The 23,026-nt window shown below is 44.6% G+C and overlaps 1 protein-coding gene across 1 annotated transcript in view; it reads right to left on the reverse strand.

Moving 5' to 3' along the window:
* Greb1l (GREB1 like retinoic acid receptor coactivator) overlaps window positions 1-23,026 on the reverse strand; it is a 239,450-nt gene that overhangs the window by 46,138 nt on the left and 170,286 nt on the right. The window contains exons 8-16 of the mRNA XM_060377680.1: window positions 22,833-22,961; window positions 19,746-19,862; window positions 18,809-18,928; window positions 17,431-17,568; window positions 15,324-15,509; window positions 11,239-11,565; window positions 9,655-9,783; window positions 8,943-9,077; window positions 5,100-5,297 (exon numbers count right to left, since the gene is read on the reverse strand). Coding sequence (XP_060233663.1) covers window positions 5,100-5,297; window positions 8,943-9,077; window positions 9,655-9,783; window positions 11,239-11,565; window positions 15,324-15,509; window positions 17,431-17,568; window positions 18,809-18,928; window positions 19,746-19,862; window positions 22,833-22,961 — 1,479 coding nt within the window. The remainder of the gene's footprint in view (window positions 1-5,099; window positions 5,298-8,942; window positions 9,078-9,654; window positions 9,784-11,238; window positions 11,566-15,323; window positions 15,510-17,430; window positions 17,569-18,808; window positions 18,929-19,745; window positions 19,863-22,832; window positions 22,962-23,026) is intronic.

A 23,026-nucleotide genomic window follows, 5' to 3' on the forward strand; every position in this document is an offset into this window, starting at 1 on the left:
AAATCCTCCTAGTTGTTCTCAAGTCCACTGAATTTGTAGTCCCTCTGTCTAGGCGGACCCACCCTGGGCCCTTCTGTCCTCTCACAGGTGGTGGGGGGAGGGGGATTCTTCAGTCTGAGTTTAAGAGACTGTGAAAGCATGCACTACAGGGTTACTTGGATTGCAGGGGAAAGAGCCCATGGCCAGAACAAGAACACATTCTAGGTTCACAAATGGTATTTGCCTTCATACTCTGCCTGATAGGCGTACGGATGAGGCTTGTATACCGAAGGCCTCTACTCTTGACCAATTTCTTGAATGAGTTTCCAATGACCTAATTTGAGTTTGCAAAGAGAATCCTAAATCTTAGCTATTACTGTCATCTTTTCCTTTCACAGAACATTTTAACTTAACAAACCAATCTTTAAAATGTTATAAAATTTTGGTTTTAACCAATATTTATGAAGTGTCTGCTAATGGCCAGATAGGCAGACGTGTTCCTTGAATGTTTCACTTTGTGGCTGAGGAGAACGTTCTAGAGGCAGCCTCATGGCTATGGAACTTTCTGGGTACATCTGAGAAGGAAGTGTGGAAGGAAAGCTGGGACGGTACTGGAAGCCAAAAGAACTATAATGTTTAAAGGGACACTGCCCGAAATCCAGATGCAACAATAATAGCAAAATAATATACCTCAATAATAGACACAATAGTAGCCACTGATGAGTGCTCACAGCACAGGAGAGCTGCGGGGTGGGCAGTGGGCAGATGGAGGGAACCCCGCACAGCACTCCTGATTCGGCAGGGAGCTGGGCAGGACCATCTTGTCTTTGGTGGTAGGTGGCCTCAACTGATGGACCGAGAACGGAAGACAAGGAGAGCAAGTTGGGGTGAGGGAGGGGCAGCGGTGAGGTGGGGCGGCTGGACTGAAGTAGAAGGGCAACCCTCTGTCAATCAGGAGGAAAGGCGAGGAGATGGGCAAATTAACGTGTGCCTAGATTTGGAGGCGACATGGTTTTAATCTGAAGTGTTTGAGGTTTTTTTTTTTCTCCCTTCAGGGTAGGGGAGGAAAGGGCAGTCTGCAGCTTTGGCTCAGAAAGAAAGGGGAAGCCAGAGACCTGAGCCAGCGAGACGGACTTTGCAACAGCCAGTGAGGAAAGCTGAGAGAGAGAGATCTCGCCATAAAACGAAAGAGTTAACTTTGGAGAGGACTGGGAAGATGAACCCTCCACTTAGCAGCCAGCACGTCAGTTACGTGACAGAACTTGCAGTCTGCATTTGGGCACCACTGAGTGGACGGTCCCAGCGTCTGCCAGAGGCATGGTCATGCTGTTTGGAGAAGGGGCCGCACGGAACTGAAGGGTCCCAAAGTCGGATGCTGCCTAGGCCCCACAGCTCGAGAGGCGTGGACAGGCTCAGCTCTGTCTGCACAGTGTCTGCAGTCGCCAGCGTTTGTCTTTCTTTCGGGGTTAGAGCGGCTTCCCAAGGCTTTTGGCCTCTGGGATACTGCTTTTTTTCACCTAGTAGGTGAAGTTTTAAGTGATCAGTAGGGGAGAGTGAAGTTGATGAGCTCAAGAATATACGTTTGGGAAATGAAAATCTTTCTTTTACGACTTGGGTTGGCCTCCAAATGTCTGCCTGTCTCCCAAAGCTTCCTTATGGCCCTTTGGACCAGGCAATCTACTTGTCACCAACAAACAGCTCTAGCTTCTTCGTAGTTGTGAGAATGGGCAATCATCGGGTTAGGTTCTTTGAGCCTATCAGTATGCAACGTCCTCACTAGCTGCACCACACCAGCTCCCATTTGCTGGACACGTCACCCGCCCAAAGCAGGGAGCCCCTGACCGAGACCCGGCACTGATATTCACCTGTCGCTCTTGACTTGACAGCGGCTTGCACTCTCACGGTGGTCATATCTTAGTGTCTTCATATCTGAGTATCTGACTGACACAATGTGGAGTTTCCTGAACTGTTATAATTTTAGATTACTGGACGAACTTGAAAAGGTTTAACCCATTTCTTTCTTTTTTTTTTCACCTTTTTTTTTTTTTTTTGTATTGTTTTCCTTCTCTCTTCCCTGTCTCTGTCCTTCATCCTCCACACCCTCTTTCCTTAATGTGAGTCAAGAGACCACATGCTTCTTCCTGGGAGAAAGGTGCTGGGTCTGTGTCTTTCTACTTTCAGCCACACGTGAGCCACCCAGGACACGCCCTTTCTGAGTGTCCTGACCACTCTCCCTGTCCAGTGCTCTCCCCAGCCGGTTGGCTGCTGAAATGCCCTCCTTAGGCATTTGGGGTCAGGAAGAAGACAGAGGGCGGCAGTTCTGCCTCCCTCCACCCTACCCCTGTTCCTTCACCCTCCATCCAGACCCGAGTCTCGCACCTGTTTGCTTGCCAGACCTTCGGGAAGCCCCGATGAGGCTCTGGCCATTCAACAATGAAAACACCGTTTGCCTTCTGTGGCCCCGGGCGAGTTCAGCTCTCCATTTTCATGATGAAATAGGAAGAAATTGAGTCAGACGGTTTCCGGGGAACCTTCTGTTTCAATGGCTATGATAGCTGACTGGTGTTTTAATGAGTAATTTCTTATTCTGTCCTGGACAACGTCTCTTTATGTATTAACATTTATACGCACTTTCCTACTAACTAGTATGGGTCTAAAACATGTGAGGGCACTTAAATACGGAGACACATTCTGGTCTACTTATAATAAGAAGCGCTGTGCACTCGTTGAGACCACCGCTTTTCTGGCCTGCGCATCAACAGCAAGCGAGCGCAGAGCAGCGTTTCTACAGTGGCAGCCCTCAGCTGTAAGATCGCCAATGTTTAAAGTTGTGGGGATTGAACCCAGGGCCTCAGACACGCTGACTACACACCCTACCATTAAACTATAACCTCAGGTCACAAATGTTTACAGTTTTCTACTTTGTTACTTTCATGAAAGTAACAAAAGATGGCTGGTGGGGGTGGGGGGAATGCCTGCTGTCCCAAGTCTGGTTCCTGGATCCCACAGTACAAAGAGAAAACTGACCCCCACATCTGCTCTGTGTCACACTCCAACACACACCCACACACCCCTCACAATCATGTGGTTTTTTTTTTTTTTTTTTCTATAATTAAAAAAGGAATATTATCTGGGCATGTTGGTGCATGCCTTTAATCCCAGCACCCGGGAAAAAGAGGCAGGCGGTCTCTGAGTTCCAGGCCAACCTGGTCTACAGAATGAGTTCCAGGACAGCCAAGGAAACAAAGATAAACCGTCTCAAAAAACAAAACAAACAAAAAGTAATTTGCCTTGCATTTTCCAAATATGCTTCTAACACTGATTTCCCCCCTCCAGATTATAAACTTATGTAATCAGTCAGACTCTAATATCTTTCTGAAGAATGGCAATCTTAAAATAAGTGAGAAAAGCAAAAAAAACCCAAATTCCCTGAGGTCCAAGAGGAGAGAAGGGAAGGCCCTGCAAAGAGAAGAGGAAAAGTGCAAGTCATGGAGAGGTTACTCCAGGAAAAGGTCCCGCCTTTGCTCCCTCAGAACAGGTGCTGTGACCGTTTGCTGAAGCGTGACTTGGGATATCAGATCGCAGAGTGCGGGAGGCCGCCACTGCCAGACCGTGCAAGTGAGCCACCCACAGGAGAAGGCACTCCCTCTGTGTGTGGAAGAGAAATCCACAAGAAGTCACAGGTCAGATTACCTGATGCTACGGAAACCCACCCGTCGCCCACAGTGGAGAGGAGAGGAGGCATTGTGAGCAGAGCCGAGGAAGCATTGCATTCATGCTGGCCTCTATGAGAGCTGTCAGGGAAGGTTTCTGCCCTCCTGCTAATGTCCAAAAGGTCATTGCCTAGTGTGGCATTCAGAGATTTAAAGGCTAACAGGCAGATTACCCTGAGGCCTCCTGACGCCGAGAACAGTACTTCCCCTGTGTCAGCCACAGCCAGTCAGACAGGTGAAAACGTCCTGCCGGCTCCCGTGCTCCCTGGAACTGTGAGGGACACTTCCGTAAGGAGCCGTGCTTCTCAAAGGGTGGCCCTCTAGCCAGTAGCACCCAGGAGATTGGATGAAATACAGCCTGGGGACTCCCCGGCCTGTGGGGGAGAAACCTGCGTTTTAAAAGATTCCCTGCAGGTCTGTCCAAAGTCTGACAGACACTGTCTATAAATGTGCAATCCATGACCTACATTTTTTTTTTAGAACTTTGAATTCAATAAATTTTCTGTCTTCAAATATATTCTTTAATACGGCAAAAAGATCCACCCTCCAGAAGGGGTTTGACACTTACATTTTTCTTGTTAAACCTGGTTTATGCCAGGCAGTGGTGGCCCGCACCTTTAATCCCAGCACTCAGGAAGCAGAGGCAGGCAGATCTCTGAGTTTGAGGCCAGCCAGGTCTACAGAGTAAGTGCCAAGACAGCCAGGGCTACACAGAGAAACCTGTGTCAGAGAACAAAACAGCCAACCAAGCAACCAACCAACCAAATAATAAAACCCTCGTTTACATAAAAGTCAGCACATTTCCTTACCTGTCCCAATTTTCTAAATTGTTTATAGATTTTTATAGTTCTAGGCAAATTTTATTTTCATGAAAAGATACACTTACCAAAGACTCGGAAAATCTTTGCTTTTTACCAGTTTCTATCATCTAGAGGGAAATTATATTTGTATTTGGTCTCTATGTTCTTGGAAATAATTTTAACTTGGTTTCTTGTTGCTGACGGAAGGTGGCATCTGTACTGAAAATGTGCTGGCAAAGTGCTATATGTCTGAGAACTCGCTCTGAGAAATGACCTGCCTCAACGCAGGAAAGATTCAAGTGGTTTCGACCCCAGCGTCCGGGGCAGGCTAGGCTTCCCTAAACCCTGAATGACCAGATTGCAGTCCCACGCACGACATCACAGGCTTACAGCATCTGGCAAACATGCACATCAGTTTAGCCTCCAAGGCGAAAGGTCTGGGAGAAGGCTCACAGATAAATTATATATTCATTCACGGGCTTTCACGATTTTTATTACCGAGGAATGTTTCAAATGTCTTCTGAACATTTGGACTAAGTGAGAGGAAGGAATAAAGGGGTTCTAGGGCTGGAACCAAATAGAAACTTGTGGAAAAGTCCGCTCTCACCTGATTGTCGAACCCGCTGTAGAGTTTGCTGGACCAGGACCTCTGATTTCGGGACGATGATGATGAAGTCCACCTTGCTAAAGTGGCCGAGGTCCAGGCTCTGGCTGCCGCTGTCTGCGATTGCACACACCTGGGATAAGAGTCTTCTGGCAACTGTGAGCTGTGGTTGATAAATTTGGAAGGTTTCGTTATCTACATCTAAAATTGAAAAAAGTTATAAGAACAATATTAATTTAGTTCTTTAACAGGCACTATGAATCCATACGGAGACATAAAACACAAGAGAAAAGCAATGTTTCATGACCAAGAATTCCCACTTGCTAGTCTCATTCACTACTGAGCTTTATGGATTTGCCTATTTTCCTCCTAAAACCTGACTGAGAAGACATGTTCAAGAATTGGATATGCTGGATATTTTTACAAGTGAAAAACTTAAGAACCGATGGATTGTCTTAAACCCTTTCCCTGATAGCAGAGACAGACCACACCAGCATGGCTGGACCAGGACTCGGCTGCAAAAAGGGGGCATTCAAGTCTTTAGGACTCAGCACTGCCCAGGGCTTGGGCCCAGGCTCAGTCTAGGGAGGAAGGCAATGCTGTATTTGTAATACTGCAAGATCCCTTCAAGTTTATTTTTTCTAATACCGCAGTAGACATTTCTTCTTCTCTAGCAAGTCCCTTGCAACATGGCCTGAAATCCCCTCTCTGTGACCACACAACTGAGACCAGAGACACAACCTTCACTTTTCCTTTTCCTTGGCTTGGCTGTGCCAGCACTTGTGACCTGGCAGGCCTAGAAGGTATAGTCATTACCAGAGCTGATGCCAGGACTATCCAAAGAGACCTTGTGACACAGCCATCTGGCCTCTCAAGAGGTGATGTACTGCAAAACACTGTCCAGATACTCTCTGCATGTCAGTAACTATCACAAGTTCTCACCAAGCCAACAGTCCCTGTGACTCCCCTCCCCCAGACACAAAAGATCCAAGTGCAATAAGCAAAATGCCTGGGCAGGCAGCTGCTATGCCTCTTTGAAGGGTCGCTTCTTATCAGGGATACATGTTGGCAGTTTGACTAAAACGCAATCGCAAGGGCCCAGTTAACCAGTGCTAATAAAAGTTGCTAATAAACTCAACCGAGGTGTAGTTGAGGCAGCCAGTGCTCACAACACCCTAGCTACACCGCACAGCAACTAAGTGGAGCTTAACCCAGAGGCCTCCTGGCCGGCAGAAAGAACTGACTGACAGAGCTTAATGCTGTGAGTCCGCACAGCAGAGCTGGGAGAACAGCTCAGAGTTACACCTCTAGATGTGGAAGGTCCTGAGTTCGATTCCCAGCATCAGAAAAGAAAAAGAAAAAGTGCAAATAATTATTAAGTTTTAAAAATTATGGATACGAGTGTTTTGCCTGTGTGTGTATGTACGTATGTATATGTACCATGTGCATGCCTGGTGTTCAAGGAGGCCAGAGGAGCACACTGGATTCCCTGGAACCGGTGTTCCAGACATTTGCAAGTATCGGTGTGGATGCTGGGAGCTGAACTGAGGTTCTCTGGAAGAGCAGCCAACACTCTTAACCACGGAACCATCTCTCCAGTAGCTACATATATTTTCCCCTCATTTTTACCCACAAAGACTATGATGAAGAGGCTGAAGAGATGGCTCAGCAGTTAGGAGCAAACATTGCTCTTGAAGAACAGAGGTTAGTGCCCAGCCCCCGCGTCTTACAATTTTGGGGGAATCCAGTACCCTCTTCTGATCTCTCTGGGCACCTGAACGCACAATCACACAAACACACATAAACACACATAAGTTTAAAAAATACCACCAAGGAAACAAACCCATCTTCCATAGATAGGTTATTAGTTCCTCAGATCACAGGCTGTCAGGCTGAGAAATAAATGTGTATGCAGATTTGTATTCATCGTTTAACTCAGCAAATGCTGAAGTTCGATGAAATATAAAACATCTGTCCTAGCGGTGTTTCTTTGTAAATGTTTTGTTATAATTTTCAGTGTTTGTGTATAGGTGTGTGGGCATGCCTGGGTCCGTGTGCCACAGCATGAATGTGGAGATCCCAGGACAGCTTGCAGGAGATGGCTTTTTCCTTCTACCATGTAAGCCCTGGGGGCTTGAACTTAGGTCATCAGGATTGGTGGTAGTTGCTTTTACCCATGAAGTCATCTTGCTGGTTTCAAGCAACATTTCATTTCATTTAATTATTTATTATTATTATTATTTTTTTTTTTTTTTTTGAGTCAGGGTCTCATTATGTAGCCCTGGCTATCCTGGAACTCACTGCTTAAACCAGGCTGGCTTTGAACTCACAGAGATCCACCTGCCTCTGCCTCCTGAGTGCTGGGATTAAAGGTGTGCACCATGTGCCTGGCTGACATTTATTTTTAAATTAAAACAATTCATTTTTAAAATGTGTATAGTATTTTGGTTGCATGTGTGTGTGTGTGGTTTCCTCAGAGGCCAGAGGCGGCACCAGGTCCCCTACACTGGAGTTACAGACGGCTGTGAGCTGCCTTGTGGGTTGAAAATGAATCCCCAATCCTTTCAAAAACAGCGAGTGCTCTTAACTGATGAGCTGTTTCTCCAGTCCCTTCAAGCAACATCTCTTAAGCAGAGAACCAGGGTTGTATGTAGAGATATCTATGTATCCTGGAAATTAAGAAGTATTTATTTGATTAATTAATTAATTATTACATGTGTATGTATAATGTGTGTGAGTGCACATGAGCAGATCAAAGGAGTTGGCTCTGTTTTTCTACCTTTATGTGGGTTCTAGGATTTAACTCAGGTCCCTGGCTTGGGCTGCAAGCAGCCTTTACCTGCTGAGAAAATGCTAAACTTATTAACAGTTCAAAACAGTTAATAGGAGCCCGAGTCAGATTGTCCAAATGACTGCTATATTACCAAATATTGACCAAAAGTCAAGACGTCGTGGCACACAGTCACATTTGTTCTCATAAGAAGGTGGTGTGCAGGCCTGCTGCAATCTTAACTGCCTACGCGGTCCTCTGTAGAGAGGATGTATTCCTTTGCAGGAGGAGGCCAAATGGCCGCCATTAGCCGCTAAGGCGGCGGCGGTGGTTTTTTCCCCCTGTTTTCCTAGTCTGTCTTATATCCCAGTAACCAAGGAACTGGGAAAGGAAGTTTTACCACCAAGGAACACAATCTGCTAATCTGCTTAGGGCAGATGATGTGTTGGTAACACTGTTCTGCTCCTTGGAAGGCCTTATGCTCCCAGACTGCAGTTTCCCAAGTGAGAGAGGAACCGTGTCTAGGTGTTCTTTGAAGCCCTCAGCAAGCACGACAATTCTCTGGGAACAACTAAGGAATCATGCTGAGGATCCAGCCAGTGTGTGTGGGCGGGGGGGCATGTTCCTGAAACCCCAGAATTTTGGAGGTGGAAGGTAAAGGATCAGAAGTTCAAGACTCAGCTGCATCATTAGTTTGAGGCCAGTTTGGGCTGATAAAATCCTGTCTCAATACGCACACACACACACACACACACACACAAATAAACTGAAGATTCCTATGCTCATTCTTGGCAAAAATAAGAACTTCCTGAGGCAAAAGGATACCACACTTAAGGGCAGCCCGTGCAACTGAGCAAGAATCTCCCGGGGAAAAGCCTTACTAAGGGGAAGTTGACAGAGCAAAGCACTGTCAATCGGAACTCAATTTATCATGCAGAGAGCAGCCAAAAGCCAGCCGCAGTCTATGCCAGAAGGCTCCTCAAAACCCTGAGGCTGTTGGCTTGTTTTGGTTTTTTTTTTTTAAAGTGTATCTGTCCTAAGGGCTGCTTCCTTCTTTCAGCCTCAGGCCATATTACCCAGGTTTTGTGTGGGAATCATAGCAGCAGCTTCCTGAGGCGACACACACTCGTTCAGGTCACCATTGAAAGGGGTGACCACGCTGTCTCCTCTTCTTTGTTGCATTTTTTCTAGCAGCCTGTCCAGGTCATCACCTATGTCAAAATAAAGTGGATTTAAGAAGGTTATAATGAGCGGCATGCCTGAGTGGTCCTTATCAGAATCCAAGTTAGGCAGTGGGGCTGGGTTCTCATCACGGTGTGTAAGCTGGCCTGTAATTATGTCAGAATTCCTACATGACCATCTCTGCCATGGCATATCTACAGTAGGGGCTGTTCTCCACGGCATCTACCCTGGCGGACGCATGCTTCAAACCAACACATTCTCAGCACTGGCTCTCTTTTGGTTTACATCCTATACAAAAGCAGGGAGAATGGGCCTGTTGTGTTTCTATCTGACGTGTGAAAAAGCATAAATCTGGAGAGAGAGAGAGAGAGAAAAAAAACAGCCCAAGGTCACGCAACAGACACAGCTAAGCTGAGGCTTTAATCCTGGTATCTCTGTGCTTTCCCCTGGACCTCACATGGCTTCCTGTGAGGTGTTAGATAAATCACACCAAATGGAGGATCAGCCAACAACCTTAAGCCCCACCTTCCCGACAGGCTAAGATTTAGATTCAGACAATCACGTAGCTAGGGCTGGCAGGGTGGCCCCAATCTTGCAACCACTCACCTAATGACGTGGTTTTGAAATGTGATGCCAGGAAACTGACCTTTCCCGTGATGAGCTCATAACTAATTTCTTTCAAAAACTCACTTGTGGTAAGCATGCTCTCAGCCAGAGCCCGGGACTGATGTTGACCTGAAGGACAGAAGAACGAGGTGATGAGTCATCATTGACACTAATGTTTGCTGCAACATTAATTATGATAGACACAGTCAAAAATTACAGGGACCTGATTAAGAAGGTCATGGCATATGGAAAGGTGTGGACCATTACATGGCACCTGAAACATCAATGTGAAGATTATTTATAGAGGCAGCAGCAGCAACAAAACGTTTGTAATATGATGCCATTTGTAATATGAGGCGATTAACAGAAAAATGGTGTATTTCGTGTTTGTAACTGTAAAAATATATACATGCATATATTTAAAGGCTAGAGAAGTCCATGGAAAATGTCACAGTGTATTTACATGGCCGTTATCAAGTACTTACCTTTAAAATGTAAATTTACGTGGAACTATTCTTAGATTTTCAGATATTAATGATACAGTCAGGAAAAGCTTTCTGAAACCCTGACATAGAGTGGGCAGACAGTTTGGCCAGTGTATGTTGGTGAGTTGTGGTAGGATTTGATATTTTGGTAGGAAGCAGTGAGAGCCATTCGTTGAAGAGAAATGAAAGCCTGAGTGCTGGTGGCTAGGAAGGATGGTGCTGGTGGAGAACCAGCACGAGCATGTTTGTCATCTCCCCACGTTCTAAGATTTCCTCGCTGGTATAGAGCAGGCTCCTCCCTGTGGAGAGTTTCTGACAGGCGCCCGTGGCAAAAGCTTTTCCGCATGACAGAGTGGGAACACTTGCAAAACCTTTACAATTTACTTGTTTGTTTCTCTCTGTGTGTGTTTATGTACCAAACATGCATTCAGGATCCTGGAAATCCGAATAGGGTGTTGGGTCCACCAGGACTGGAGTTACAGGCAGTTGTGAGCTGCAATGTGGGTGCTGGGAATTGAACCCAGGTCCCGTTCAAGAGCAGCCAGTGCTTTTGACTGCTGAGCCATCTTTCTAGCCCCAACACTTGCAAAACCTTTTAAGGACAGAAGTTACATTAGATGAGGGTATCTGTTTCAAGAGTAAGTTTTAAAAGAATGTCTCCAGGCAGGTGGTGACTGCAAACCATTAAAACTCACACTTTTAATCCCAGTGCCAGGAGGCAGAGGCAGGCAGAGCTCTGTGAGTTTGAAGCCAGCCTGGTCTACAGAGTGAGTTCCAGGACAACCGGGGCTACACAGGAAAACCCTGTCTCAAACAAAACAAAAACAAAAACAAAAACAAAACAAAAAAAAAAAAACAACCAAAAAACAAAAAACCCCAGAAAACAAATGACTCCAGAACCTCAGCCACACTGAGGGTTTTAATACCTGATCTGAGGAAGAAATGAAAGTTAAAATTGAGAGAAGTCAAAAGCCATTAACCAGAGAATAATTATGTACCTGCTAAAAACGCTCATTTGCTACTTTTCAAATACAGATGCCAGCATGGACGCGTTAAACACGTGATAAGGCAAACACAGCAAGCCCCAAACCCTACTTACCCAATACCACCACACAGAATTCATTTCCTCGGATTTTTGACGCACAAATCGCCACAACATAATCAGGTAACCTCTGATAGTGTTTCATCTCGCTGAGAAGCCTCAGTGTCTCTGAAATGCCCTCCGCCAGAGAGTTTGGGGTCACAATCACATGAACCAGGTCTTGAGACACGCTGGCAGCTAACCGAGCAAGCCAGGGGAGCTGTCCGGGTGACATGGGTGTGCACGGAGCGCCCATCTGCACCGCTCTTTCTCTCACTGTAAATTCCTGCATAGCTTTCAACATGATTTGCTCAAACTCTTCCCTGAGAGGTATCTGGTCAGGACCTGTATCAAAGAGAATTACAACTAGAATTTAGACATCAGAGAAGAGAGAAAATACACAGCATCTAGCATCTGACAGTTTAAAACCCACCACACTCCAACCAGCAAGGGAGCGCTTTTATCTTGCAGTGTTCCCAAGCCACACCTTATACTAACCACCCACCATTGCAAAATTCCCTTTTCACTTTTCTCTGGCCTCAGTTTTTCTTTCTTTCTTTTCTTTTTGAGACAGGGTTTCTCTGTGTAGCCCTGGCTATCCTGGAATTGGCTCTGTAGACCAGACTGGCCTCAAACTCAGAGATCCACTTGCCTCTGCCTCCCAAGTACTGGAATCAAAGGCGTGTGCCACCATTGCCTGGCTCTGGCCTCAATTTTTTCACTCGGGCTCTGTTTCAAGGAGGAAATACAAAGGTACAAGACTGATCCCCCTTCATGCCCTGGAGACAATCATCTTCAAACGTTGGCGCTATGGATTCTGCTAACGACTAATAAAAGAAACCAACACACTGGTGCATAATTAACTTTAGGTTCATCCATTTCTCATTTTATGCATAGATTCTTTTACAAATTTATATATATTGGTTTTTCGAGACGGAGTTTCTCTGTGTAGCCTTGGCTGTCCTGGACTTGCTTTTTAGACCAGATCCGTCTGCCTCTGCCTCCCTGAGTGCTGGGATTAAAGGCCTGTGCCACTACACCCAGACTATAAAAATATTGTAATGTATTGTCTCCACTGAATTTTGACATTATTCACAGGAAAATTACTTTTCATTCCCAATTTACTTGCTACACAGCCCCCAACTTTCCCCAGACAGAGGGTGTCCTATAATCTCACTCTCCCCTTGTCCTTTGGATTGTTAAATAGGACATTTGGCCTCTCTCCCCAGCCAGAGTTGAGTAAACTTATACTGATGGTCTATAGCACTCGGACTTAGAAATTAGAGGGATTTTGTTTCTTATTCTCTTTAGAGACTTAACCAGTCTTCAGAACAATTTCAGCAAGCATCCGAGTGGCACAGATTAAGACTTCGACCTTTAGTTTAAATGAAGAGCTAGGGGCTACAGTGACTGGTTTTGTGTCTGTGTTGTGTCGTGTACCATCCCTTGTCCCCTCTCACCCTGTGTAGACTTGAAATTCAAGGGCTCCTGTCAACAGGGGCAGACTCCTCAGTATCTGTGACCACAAGCTAAGCACTGGCTTTAGAAGCCCAGGCTATCCCACAGAGGTAAGGATGGGGCCTGTCTAGAAGAAACCATTCCTTTCTCTGATGGCAAGTTAAGTGGTCTCGTGGCCCCGCTCATCTTTTTTGGAGAGTAAGAAAATGAGGGGTTTAATTATCATTTTTTAAAGACAAGTGGGATTATAGAAGACATCGCACATTCTAAAACTAAGTAATTTATATGGGATAAAATTCCACTTTTCTAGGAGCGGCAGAGGGCCAGGAGGAGTCGGAGAATGGGAACCTATTGGTAGGTGCTTGTTTCCTGTTCCGCGAGCCCATAGCCTGGCACTTGCCTAGTTGCCTAGTGAGTGAGGCTCTGGGTTCCAGCTCCAGAACCCCACCCATCCCGCATAAAACACGGTTTCTCATGTCCTTCCTGACCCTGCCACTTGCTGCGTGGAAATGAATGGGGGGTTTCTGGCTTTCTTTTTAGGTCAGTCGGGAGTCCTGCCACTCTGGACTTCACCCAGCTTTAGCAAATCAGAGTCATGATTTGCAGTCACCACACCCAAAGTGTGCAGTGGGCTCAAAGTGGCTGAATTTGTAAACAAACAAACAAACAAACAACAAAAAAAAACGAAGGGAAGGTGCTCATTTTTATAGCACTCTTCTACCAGAGCACATGACAAGTGAAAAGCAGGTAGCCTGTCTCCATGTCTTAGCGTCTTCCAGTGAAAACCTGAAAGTCTCAGAGGCCCAGTTTATAGGTGCATGAGACCCAGGGCAGGGCAGGGGCCAGCAACATTTTCTCTGGGGCATACAATGAATGCATGCAGAGATATTTGGGGAAACTAAAGTTTCCAGAATTCCTTGCTATCTTAAGACTTTGATTGAATAAAACTTTGATTGAATTACTGTTAAGAAACAAAAAAATGGGGAACACACACTCAAGTTCAGATGAGAGAAAATCTTTTAGGACATGTTCTCACTTCTCCTTCACTTCCACTGGATTTGCTGATTCCATTATCTACTTCAAAAAAAAATTTTTTTTTTACCTTGTGAAATGGGAAAAAAAAAACATTTAAGTGACTATCATACAAAAGCTTTTCCTTTCCAAAGAATCTTGCTTTTCTTTTTCCCTGTCAGTGCTCAGGGAAACAAAGCATAAAAACTGTCATTTTAGAGGTTTAGATAATTTTTCAAAATGTCCATAATCTATGCATACGTGAAAATATTCTTGCTGCCTCTTAAACTTATAGAGACAGAATAATTTTTTTTTAGGCATACCAGAACAACTTGGTGGGGGACAGAGAAGTCCCAACACACAAACCTGGGTGAAAGAAAGAAAGGGAAAGAAGGGAGGAAGAGAGGAAGGAAGAGGGAAGGGAGGAAGAGAGGGAGGAAGAAGGAAGGGAAGAAGAGAGGGAGGAAGAAGGAAGGGAGAAAGGAAGGGTACGCTGTTATGCTGTATGTCAACAGACCTAATGACTTTCCAGTTCACTGGCAAAATTCTGGAGAGAACTGATCCTGAATAGAAAAAAAGAACCTTATTTAATTAAATCAGAAATCTCCAAGTTAAGAGGCTTTAGTAACTGGAAAGAAGATATTTTATTTTTGTCAGATGGTTTATTTAATTAACTGGGACCCTGGTTTTCTTTGAAGGTTGAAAAAAAAACAAACACTGCCCTATAAAGCATTGTTCTCACTGATTTGGGGAGCATGCAGATGTGACTTCGTGTCTTACAAGGCAGCCCACAGTCCAGAGTATGTAGCAAATAAACTTACGACATCAAATAAGCTAGAATGAGGTGGTTTAAAAAAATAACTTTATTATTTACGAACAAGTAAGATTTTCAAGTTACAGGTTTATTATGATAGTGGGTTTCATGGAAAATGTGGCTTAAAAACCCATCAGGGTGGAGCCCACATCAAGGAGCCTCCCGGGGAATTAAGAGCCCTTGCTGGTATTGCTACATGGCACTGGAAAGGCTGTGTCTGCTTTGCTGAAACTTTTGCTTATTAAGTATTATCTCAGTATTTTTATGGTTTCTTAACACCATAGTACTTTGTAACATAAAAAAAATAACTCATGAGTACATACAAAATTATTATATGAAAATCTGCACCTCAAACATTTTCCTAAGCAAATTAATGGCGTGAAATCCCAGAGTGAGCGTGGGATTAGGCTGCATATTGATGACTCAGCAGTTTGCAAAATAAAGAACATTTTAATGTAAATGTTGATGAGCACCCGTGGTGCTGTCAAGAAACCTGCATATACTCTCGGCAGGTTCAGAGGAAGTGAAGGGTTCATGACCTTTGCATCCCTCTGACCCTAGGGCCTTCCTTCCCAAAAGGAACCCTAGCAAAGCCCTCTAAGGTTCTTTCTACTCGCTAGGGAGGTTAGGGAGCACCATGACACTGGGCACTAGGGGGAGCAATTTGTCCCTTTTATGAAGAGCCTGGAGAAAAGGGAAAGGAAAAAGGTCAGAAGACTGGGTAGAAGGAAAGCAACTTAGAAACCAAAGAAAGAAAATACGAGCCAGGCAGGCAGACGAACGGGAAAGGACACCTCCACGACGCTGGAGGGCTGCTTACCCAACCGCACAAGGTACTGGATCGTCAGGAGGATCATGTTCTCCACGCTCAGGAGATGGGTGCCGTTCAACCCCAATTGTTCCAGATCTTTGTTTTCCAACTGTGGGATCTTGTAGCAATTCACCAGGAGGGGACTCACAACAATGTCACCAACATTCCCATAGAAATAGGGTAAAGTGCCGTAGCCTGCCCCCAAAGAAACAAGTTAGCGCGACTCCGCACTTCCGAGTTCCCGTCAGGCGCACCAGCTCAGGGCCCCTCTGCCGGTGCCTTACGGAATTAGCCTGCCTGCTACACACTATATAGAAAGCAAGATGAGCCACTCATATCATCTGTTCCCCACAGGTGGGATACTGCTAACACCATAGTCTGTCCCTGAAGACCAATGTGATGATAAATAGTTCCTGACCAGCCTTCTTTTCCACATGAGAAAGCAAACTGCGGTAACATTTCAGTGCCCCAGTGTTCTGGGGGTTGGGTGGGAAAGTTAAGCTAAACTCACGGATAGACCAATATTCTAAGTAGTTGCAGGGCCTTAGCGATTTCCTACTTGTTTTACAGTATTAGTGTTTTTTTTTTTTCCCAGTGTTTATGTGTATGAGTTATTTTTCCTGCATATATGCCTGCGCAGCACGTGTCTAGGGTCCATGGAGTTCAGAAGAGGGTGTTGAATCCCCTGAAAATGGAGTTAAGAATAGTTGTGAGCCATTACATGGGTGCTGGGAACGGACCCTGCCTCCTTTGCATGTGCAACAAGTGCTCTTAACAAGTACTCCATAACGTTAGCCCTCATATCGCCATTTTCTTTTCGTTTTTCTGGATGCCAGGGGATGCATCAAAATACCTTAGACAGGACAGACATACGTTGAAAGGTATTTCACCCTGCTTTGGTGGTGCAGTAAAGAGGACCATCTCTCTCTTTGAGACTTTCTATTCCTTCTCTTTCTTTTGAGAGAATGCCCCAATAAGTAGCTCTGTGCCGAACTCAGTATGTAGACCAGGTTAGCCTTGAATTCACTGAGAGCTCCATGCCTCTACCTCCCACGTTGGGATTAAAGAAAGGCGTGCGTCACCACAGCTGGCCTCTGTGAGACTTTCTAAAAGCCAAGTGCAAAAGGAACAAAGAGCTCCACAATCTTCATCTTTTTAAGGCTGACACTGATGCTAAGGACCTCCTGAGTCACATGGAATTTAAACCACTGGAATCCCTCCCCCCAGTACCCTCAGATCCAGGATCAGAGAATAGGGTGACCTGATAAAGAACAGGGCCTGAAGTAAAAACACCCAAGTCAACAGAGCCAGGCCAAGCACAAGAGCAGATAATGACTCATGAACACACCCCATCTGCTTTATCATGGGAAAAAAACAAGGCAGTCTCCTTCTGGTCTAGACGGCCTGACTAAGGCCTTCAGATATGGGTATGGAAGGTACTCAACTAGTTGTAGAATGCAAAAATTGGAACCTAGAATTTAGGCTCCTAAACAACCACACTTTCACTGCAGGCAGCAGCCGGTTGGGCCAGACTCCGCAGACACCAAGACGCTGACTCACAGAGCTGGCTCCCTGGTTCAGACCTATGCCCCAGGGGGTTCCTGGTTTTCTGAAGTGAGGTCTGTCAGTTGGCTCAGCTTGTTTCTTTTCTTTGAGGTTTGGCTTTCTTTGACTGGACTGTTTCCCTTCCTCCACCTGTCCACTTTCAGTAGGCTTCTGCACACAGCTTTAAGTTCAGCCTGAAGGTTTTCTAAGACCCTTCTAGATGGTAGTAATCCCTCTCTCCCAAAACTTGGTGAAGCTCTTGGCTGTGAACCTTTGCCAGCTCTCATATCCCAATGCATCACAACGTTGTCTGAGTGTGTAGCAAATACTGACTCCAATAAAGGGTCACCCCCCAGCCCTACCTCCACCCACCCACCCCCAACTGGAGAGATTCTTGGGGGCAGGAGTGCCTTAGTCTCAGGTTCAAATCACTTGCTTAATGAAGGGGCTGGCCCAGGAAAGCTGCTTCAGTCAATAGGGACAAATAAATTTACTCATAAGAGTGTGACTAAGCCCACAGAGCGAGGGCAGCAGACAGAGCAGTCTAGATGGTGGAATTCCTCCACCTTACCTATCAGGATCACTGGTCTCACTCCCGAGTTACTCAGCAGGTTTTCAGGAACAATCACAGTTTCCCCCGCAGGGACAGGCCGAGGCTGGAGAATTCCAGTTAACGGGGTCTGTGGAATTGGCGTAGATAAAAGGGGCTCTGGAAAGAAAAAAAGTCATTTGACAAGAAAGATTAGGCAGGGGCTAACTGAAAAGCTTCAGAAACCAATGCAGTTCTGATACATTAAGGATAGATGTTTTAGAAGTCTAATAGTTTACTGTTTTTTTCCATTACCATATGCATCACAGAAAATTAGAATAAAAAAGCAGAGGTAAGGAAACACATCAAACATAACCATGCCCGGTAGAGAATGACCCCTGAGCGCCGCAGCGGCTCTTTCTAAGCAGTCTTTTAGATTTAGCCTTGTTTTTCCTATCTACCACCCCTAGGTGACCACGAGTGTCATTTCCCACTATATAAAGCTGAAAACAGAAACACGTGACAAAGACTCATCCTCAATCATTTCTGCCTGTAAGCAACTGTGGCACCATATTGCATTTGTGAGATTCCTATAGAATCTTTTAAACTACTTAAGCAGGTCAAAAAATGTAAAGACCGCTACCCAGTGCTTAGGGTTGGAGCTCTTGCCACTGTCTAGTCAGTAGAACGGGCGGGCAAATATTTGCACACTTAGCTGAGGGCATCTTTGGGTACAGTCTAGACAGCAGGAAGGAGCTGAAGGCAGCGCTGCACAGTGTGGCTACAGACTAAACCATAAGACCAAAGTAATCAAGAAGTGGTGGACATGGCTGGGCACGGGGGCACACTCCAGCACTCAGGAGGCAGAGGCAGGCTGATCTCTGTGAGTTCGAGGCTAGCCTGGTCTTCAAATTGAGTCCAGGAAAACCAAGGCTACACAGAGAAACCCTGTCTCAAAACAAAAGCAAAACAGTGCCATACAAAGGACAAATCACCGACGGTCAACTCGGACAAAGTAAGTCCGCACGTGCTCTGTGGTGGCAGCATCAGGCCCTATGTAAGAAATGGCTTATCAATTACATGGTTAAAACTGATTACAGTTTAGAATAAGTTCACTCATAAGAGTGTGAATAAGCCCACAGCTCAAGGGCTAGAGACAGAGCAGTCTAGACGGTGGAATATATAATATACTCATGAGCTTTATATCATATATATTACATATATTATACATAATATAATCATGAACTTATAGGGAAGGACTTTGTTATGCACACAAAATATTAGTTACTATCAATTCCCTTACATAGTAATCGCAGTGATCGATTCAGGGCATTTACCTTCAAAGGATAAGAGCAAGAGTAGAACTTATCTCTGCTAATTAAAAAGGAAACATTTAAATACATCTTCGCGAACATCTTACCAGTTCTTGAAAGAGGACGAACCGTCGGAATGGGAACAACTAGAGCAGGCTGGGAGATGGGCGAGCCAGGGTACCATCCCCGGTGCCGCTTCTTCGGTGGGCCGGAAATGAACATGTTAGCTGAGAAGAAAAAGAAAAAAAAAACATCTTTTTTTAGCAGTGGGGAAGAAAGGAAGAATATCAAGGGATTGTAAGGGCCTTTCTATTGACCTCCTCAGAGGAGCTAAGTCACTCTCCCATGGGCAATGAGCTAGACAAAGTCATACCAACAAACCAGTACCACATCGTAACCACATGCAGTTTTGCAGTTTACAATTTTGAATGGATTATTTAATTTCATTCCACTATTTAATCGATCCCTGTTAAGTTGTGGAGAAAATCTACTTGGTAAGTGGAGAAAATGTATCTAGTGTTATGCAGATCTTCTAGAACCGAATTCTGTACTTTGGCAAGTAAAAGACAGATGTGAGTTTTCAAAATATTTCACTGTAATTGTGATTAAACACTGACTTCCCAGTTAGGTTCTTTCGTGAAGAATTACCAACTTATTTGACAGTTGCTGTTCACATCAATCATGAAATGTCAAAGTGCTGTATTGTAAGCAAAGGGAAGACTTTACAGTGTGTGTTCAGGTAATCAATTGTCCAAAATCTGGGCTAAAGAGATGGTTCAGTTGGCAGAGTGCCACATAAACATGGATCCACGTAAGGAAAGCCAGGCACAGAGGCACATGCCTTTAAAATCAATACTGTGCAGACAAGAGGAACCCTGGGGCTCACTGACCAACCAATTTAGCTGAGTCTGTGGACTCTGGGCTCAGTGAGAGACCCTGCCTCAAAGGATAATGTGGAGATCTATAGAGGAAAACAACTAATGCAGACTGCTGGCCTCCACACACATGCACAGATGCCTCCCCCTCCTCCATACACACTTGTACCTTGGTCTATGGATGTGTAACTAGGTCTTGGTGACAAAGAGTAGCTCCCGGGGCGGGATGGAGTGGAACTGGATGTGCCGCTCTTCCCTCCATGGCTACTGGTCCCATTTGCTGCTTCTGTGAACAGAAAAGCAGCAGATCAGAACAGGTGTTTGGAGGACACTGTTTGAGAAGCAGCAGACATCTGGTAAACCTCACATTTGAGGGTCTAAGGAAAGTTCACAGATAGGACTCCTCAATTATGCAATTTGTAGTTGCATAAAACCAACTACAAATATCAGACCAATTGCCTTCATTAAACTTAAATGTCAGGCATGTCAATAACTATAGTAAATTTAAAGATCAGATGTACCTAGGAATAATTTTCTGAGGCCTTGAGAAATCTTTTAGAATTCTTGTTGAAGAAGTCTTTGGAGATAGTAGGTTAAAAAAAAAAAGCTTAATTAATTTTAACTTGACTTCATGGAAAATTTCAAACATACAAAAGGAAAGAGAAGAGTATAAAGCATGTTTATACACCCACTGCTCAGGTCCAGCATTTTTCTCATGCAGCCCATCTTGTTTCATTATACTCTGAACCTGATTCCTCTGCTCAGTCTCATAGGTACTCTGGCTAGTCAAAGGTGACCTAGCCATCATGTAATGTCATTGACAAGCACTTCCACAGATATTGCTAAAAAAAAACGCTTTTAAAATCTATCAGTAATAAAATTATTATGCTTAAAATCAACAGTGATTAATAATTGAATGCCATCAGTTCAGAAATAGTTTAAAGAAATGGCTTGTTCAAACTGGGATTAAAAAAAAAGAACTATATGTTTGAGTTAGGTGGCATATTCCTAAAGCTTTTGTTGAAAATAAGATTTACTTTTTTATTTTTAAGTGTGTGTGTGTGTGTGTGTGTGTGCGTGTGTGTGTGTTTGTGTCCCTGCATGTGAGCGCATGTGTTCACAGAGAGGTCTGGTACTGGAACTGAAGTTTCAGGCAGTTCTGAGCCTCCTGACGTGGGCGCTGGGAACTGAACTCAGGTCCTCTGCAAAGGGAAGTACCTATTCTCTCCAGCCACTTTAGGTTTCTTTTAATCCATAGCAATTCCCTTCCCCCTCCCCCCAAAATATTTCTTGTCATTAATTTTTTCTTTCGAAAAGTCTGGAAGAATTTCCCATTTTGTGGATTTTGCTGATTCAACATCCCTAGTATCCCTGTGTCCACTCTATTTCTAATAAACTAATTGTTGGAGGCCCAGGAAAATTCATATTCAATTTTTTTATCAAAAGAATCTCAAAGACAGCTGTAAGCTTTCACCAGGAGGCAAAGAGTGGACAGTTCTCTCTCTTCTGGGGATATTAAGAATGACTCGTGGAATTCAGAAATTGTCAGCCTAATTCTTTTCTCTTCTTAAAATGTCATTTTTAGAGTCCAGGTGTGGTGGCATGTGCCTTTAATCCCAGCATTTGGGAGGCAGAGGCAAGTGGTTCTCTGAGTTTGAAGTCATCCTGGTTTACAAAGTGAGTTCCAGGACAGCCAGGGTTGTTAACACAAAGAAACCCTATCTTGAAAACAAACAAACAAACAAATAAATAAACAAACCTTCCTTTTAAATTATGTATATGTATGTGTGTCTCTGTTTGGGTTTGTATTCAAGCGTGTGGTAACCAAAGAGGCTAGAAGCTGTCATCAGAGCCCCTGGCCCGGAGTTATAGGCAGTTGTAAGCTGCTTGAAGCAGGCGCTGGGAACCAAGCCTCCACCCTTTGACAGAAGCAGCAAACATTCTTAACCGCTCTGCCTAATTCTTGCATTATGAAGTCAACTGGACGATTTTAGTGACTAAGATGACTGCTGAGCTATTACTTCATTAATTTAATTTTTTTCTCTCTATCATGAAAACGTGACTTTAGTTTGTTCATATTTAAAATCTAACTAGGAAATAAAAAACTGCAAGAGTTGCTGGGCTGGAGCAAAAAGCAAGGTGAGTTTTGTAAATTGTGATGGCTAACTTTTGGAATATATCCCCAAATGACAGCTTCTTTGCCTTGCCATCTCTTCTCCGTAAGCACTAGATTTTTCTAAGATTCCCTCCTTCATTCTCAGCTTGCCTCATCCTCTATCTTTCATGACTGATATTAATCGTGATGGGTTTTACCTACATATTGGTACCTCTCCTCTACGTCATCCATCAGTGAGTGAGCGGTTAACAGCATGTCCTCTTTCCATAGCCCCTGTCTCAGGTGATGGCATCAGAAAGATGGTGTCAGCTGAGACATCGCTTCCTTCAGGCCCACATTGGTCTGCAGGTCCATCTGATTTTATTTCCTGAGTGCTCTCCATTTTGCCCTCTGTTCTCCAATCTGGCTAAGGATCTGAGCACCTCCCTCTTAAACTAATTATCTCTTACATGTTACTGCCAAAAATGATCTGGTTCAAATTCCAGCACCACTCATTTCTCTGCGCCATAAGTTCAGTGTAAAGTCCATACTCTGCAGCCTGCCTTCCTATGGCTCTTTGTTAATTCTCCTCTCAGCCTCCCAGGTGCCAGGATTAGGGCTGTGCATTACCACACCAGGCCCCCGGTTCTTCTTGTCAGGTATTTCTGCTGTTCCTGGAATATGAACTGTCCTTCCCCCATTGCATTGGACAGCACCTCCCTCCTTGTTTAAAGACCAATCTCCTGTGTGTCCACCCTCAGTTCTCCCTGAAATGCTAGCTAGAACACACTGGAAAGATCTTCTTGTAAGTCTATCACCTTCACTGGATTATGAGACATTTTGTGGTCAGGCATTATCGGTTTTCATAACGCCAGTTGCTAGTCACCGCAGGTGTGTAAGAAATGTCTGTCGAGCAGAATCAAGCTCTCGTTTTATCTCCTCGGTGCACCGAATGCCATTTTGACTCTTCTGGTCGGAACACAGAGAGAGCAAAGCTTTGTCCAACACTGCATTATTTTAGGCAGTTCCATGGCCATCTTCGACTGGCAGGTAGAAGGGACGTCTGTTTTCAAATATTTGTCAATTACATTTCACATAAGTCTTTTGATATTTACCAAAAAGAAAGAAAGAAAGAAAAACAGCAAGGAAGGAAAACATCACCTGCAGCAAAAGTCTTCCCCACAGCCTGCAAAGATAAAGGCAGTGGTTCCACAACATTCCTGTTCCTGGTCAGGGCCTGAGCTCCACTCAGATTGATGGCAGAATTAGCTGGACTGAGAGCCGGCGAATCTTTAAAACGAGAGAGGTTGTTTAAATTAGTGAGCTTCTATATATGCAGGAAAAAAGTTAAGTTG

The sequence above is a fragment of the Meriones unguiculatus genome, chromosome 2 (genome assembly GCF_030254825.1).
Source record: "Meriones unguiculatus strain TT.TT164.6M chromosome 2, Bangor_MerUng_6.1, whole genome shotgun sequence".
In the NCBI taxonomy this organism is placed as follows: domain Eukaryota; kingdom Metazoa; phylum Chordata; class Mammalia; order Rodentia; family Muridae; genus Meriones; species Meriones unguiculatus.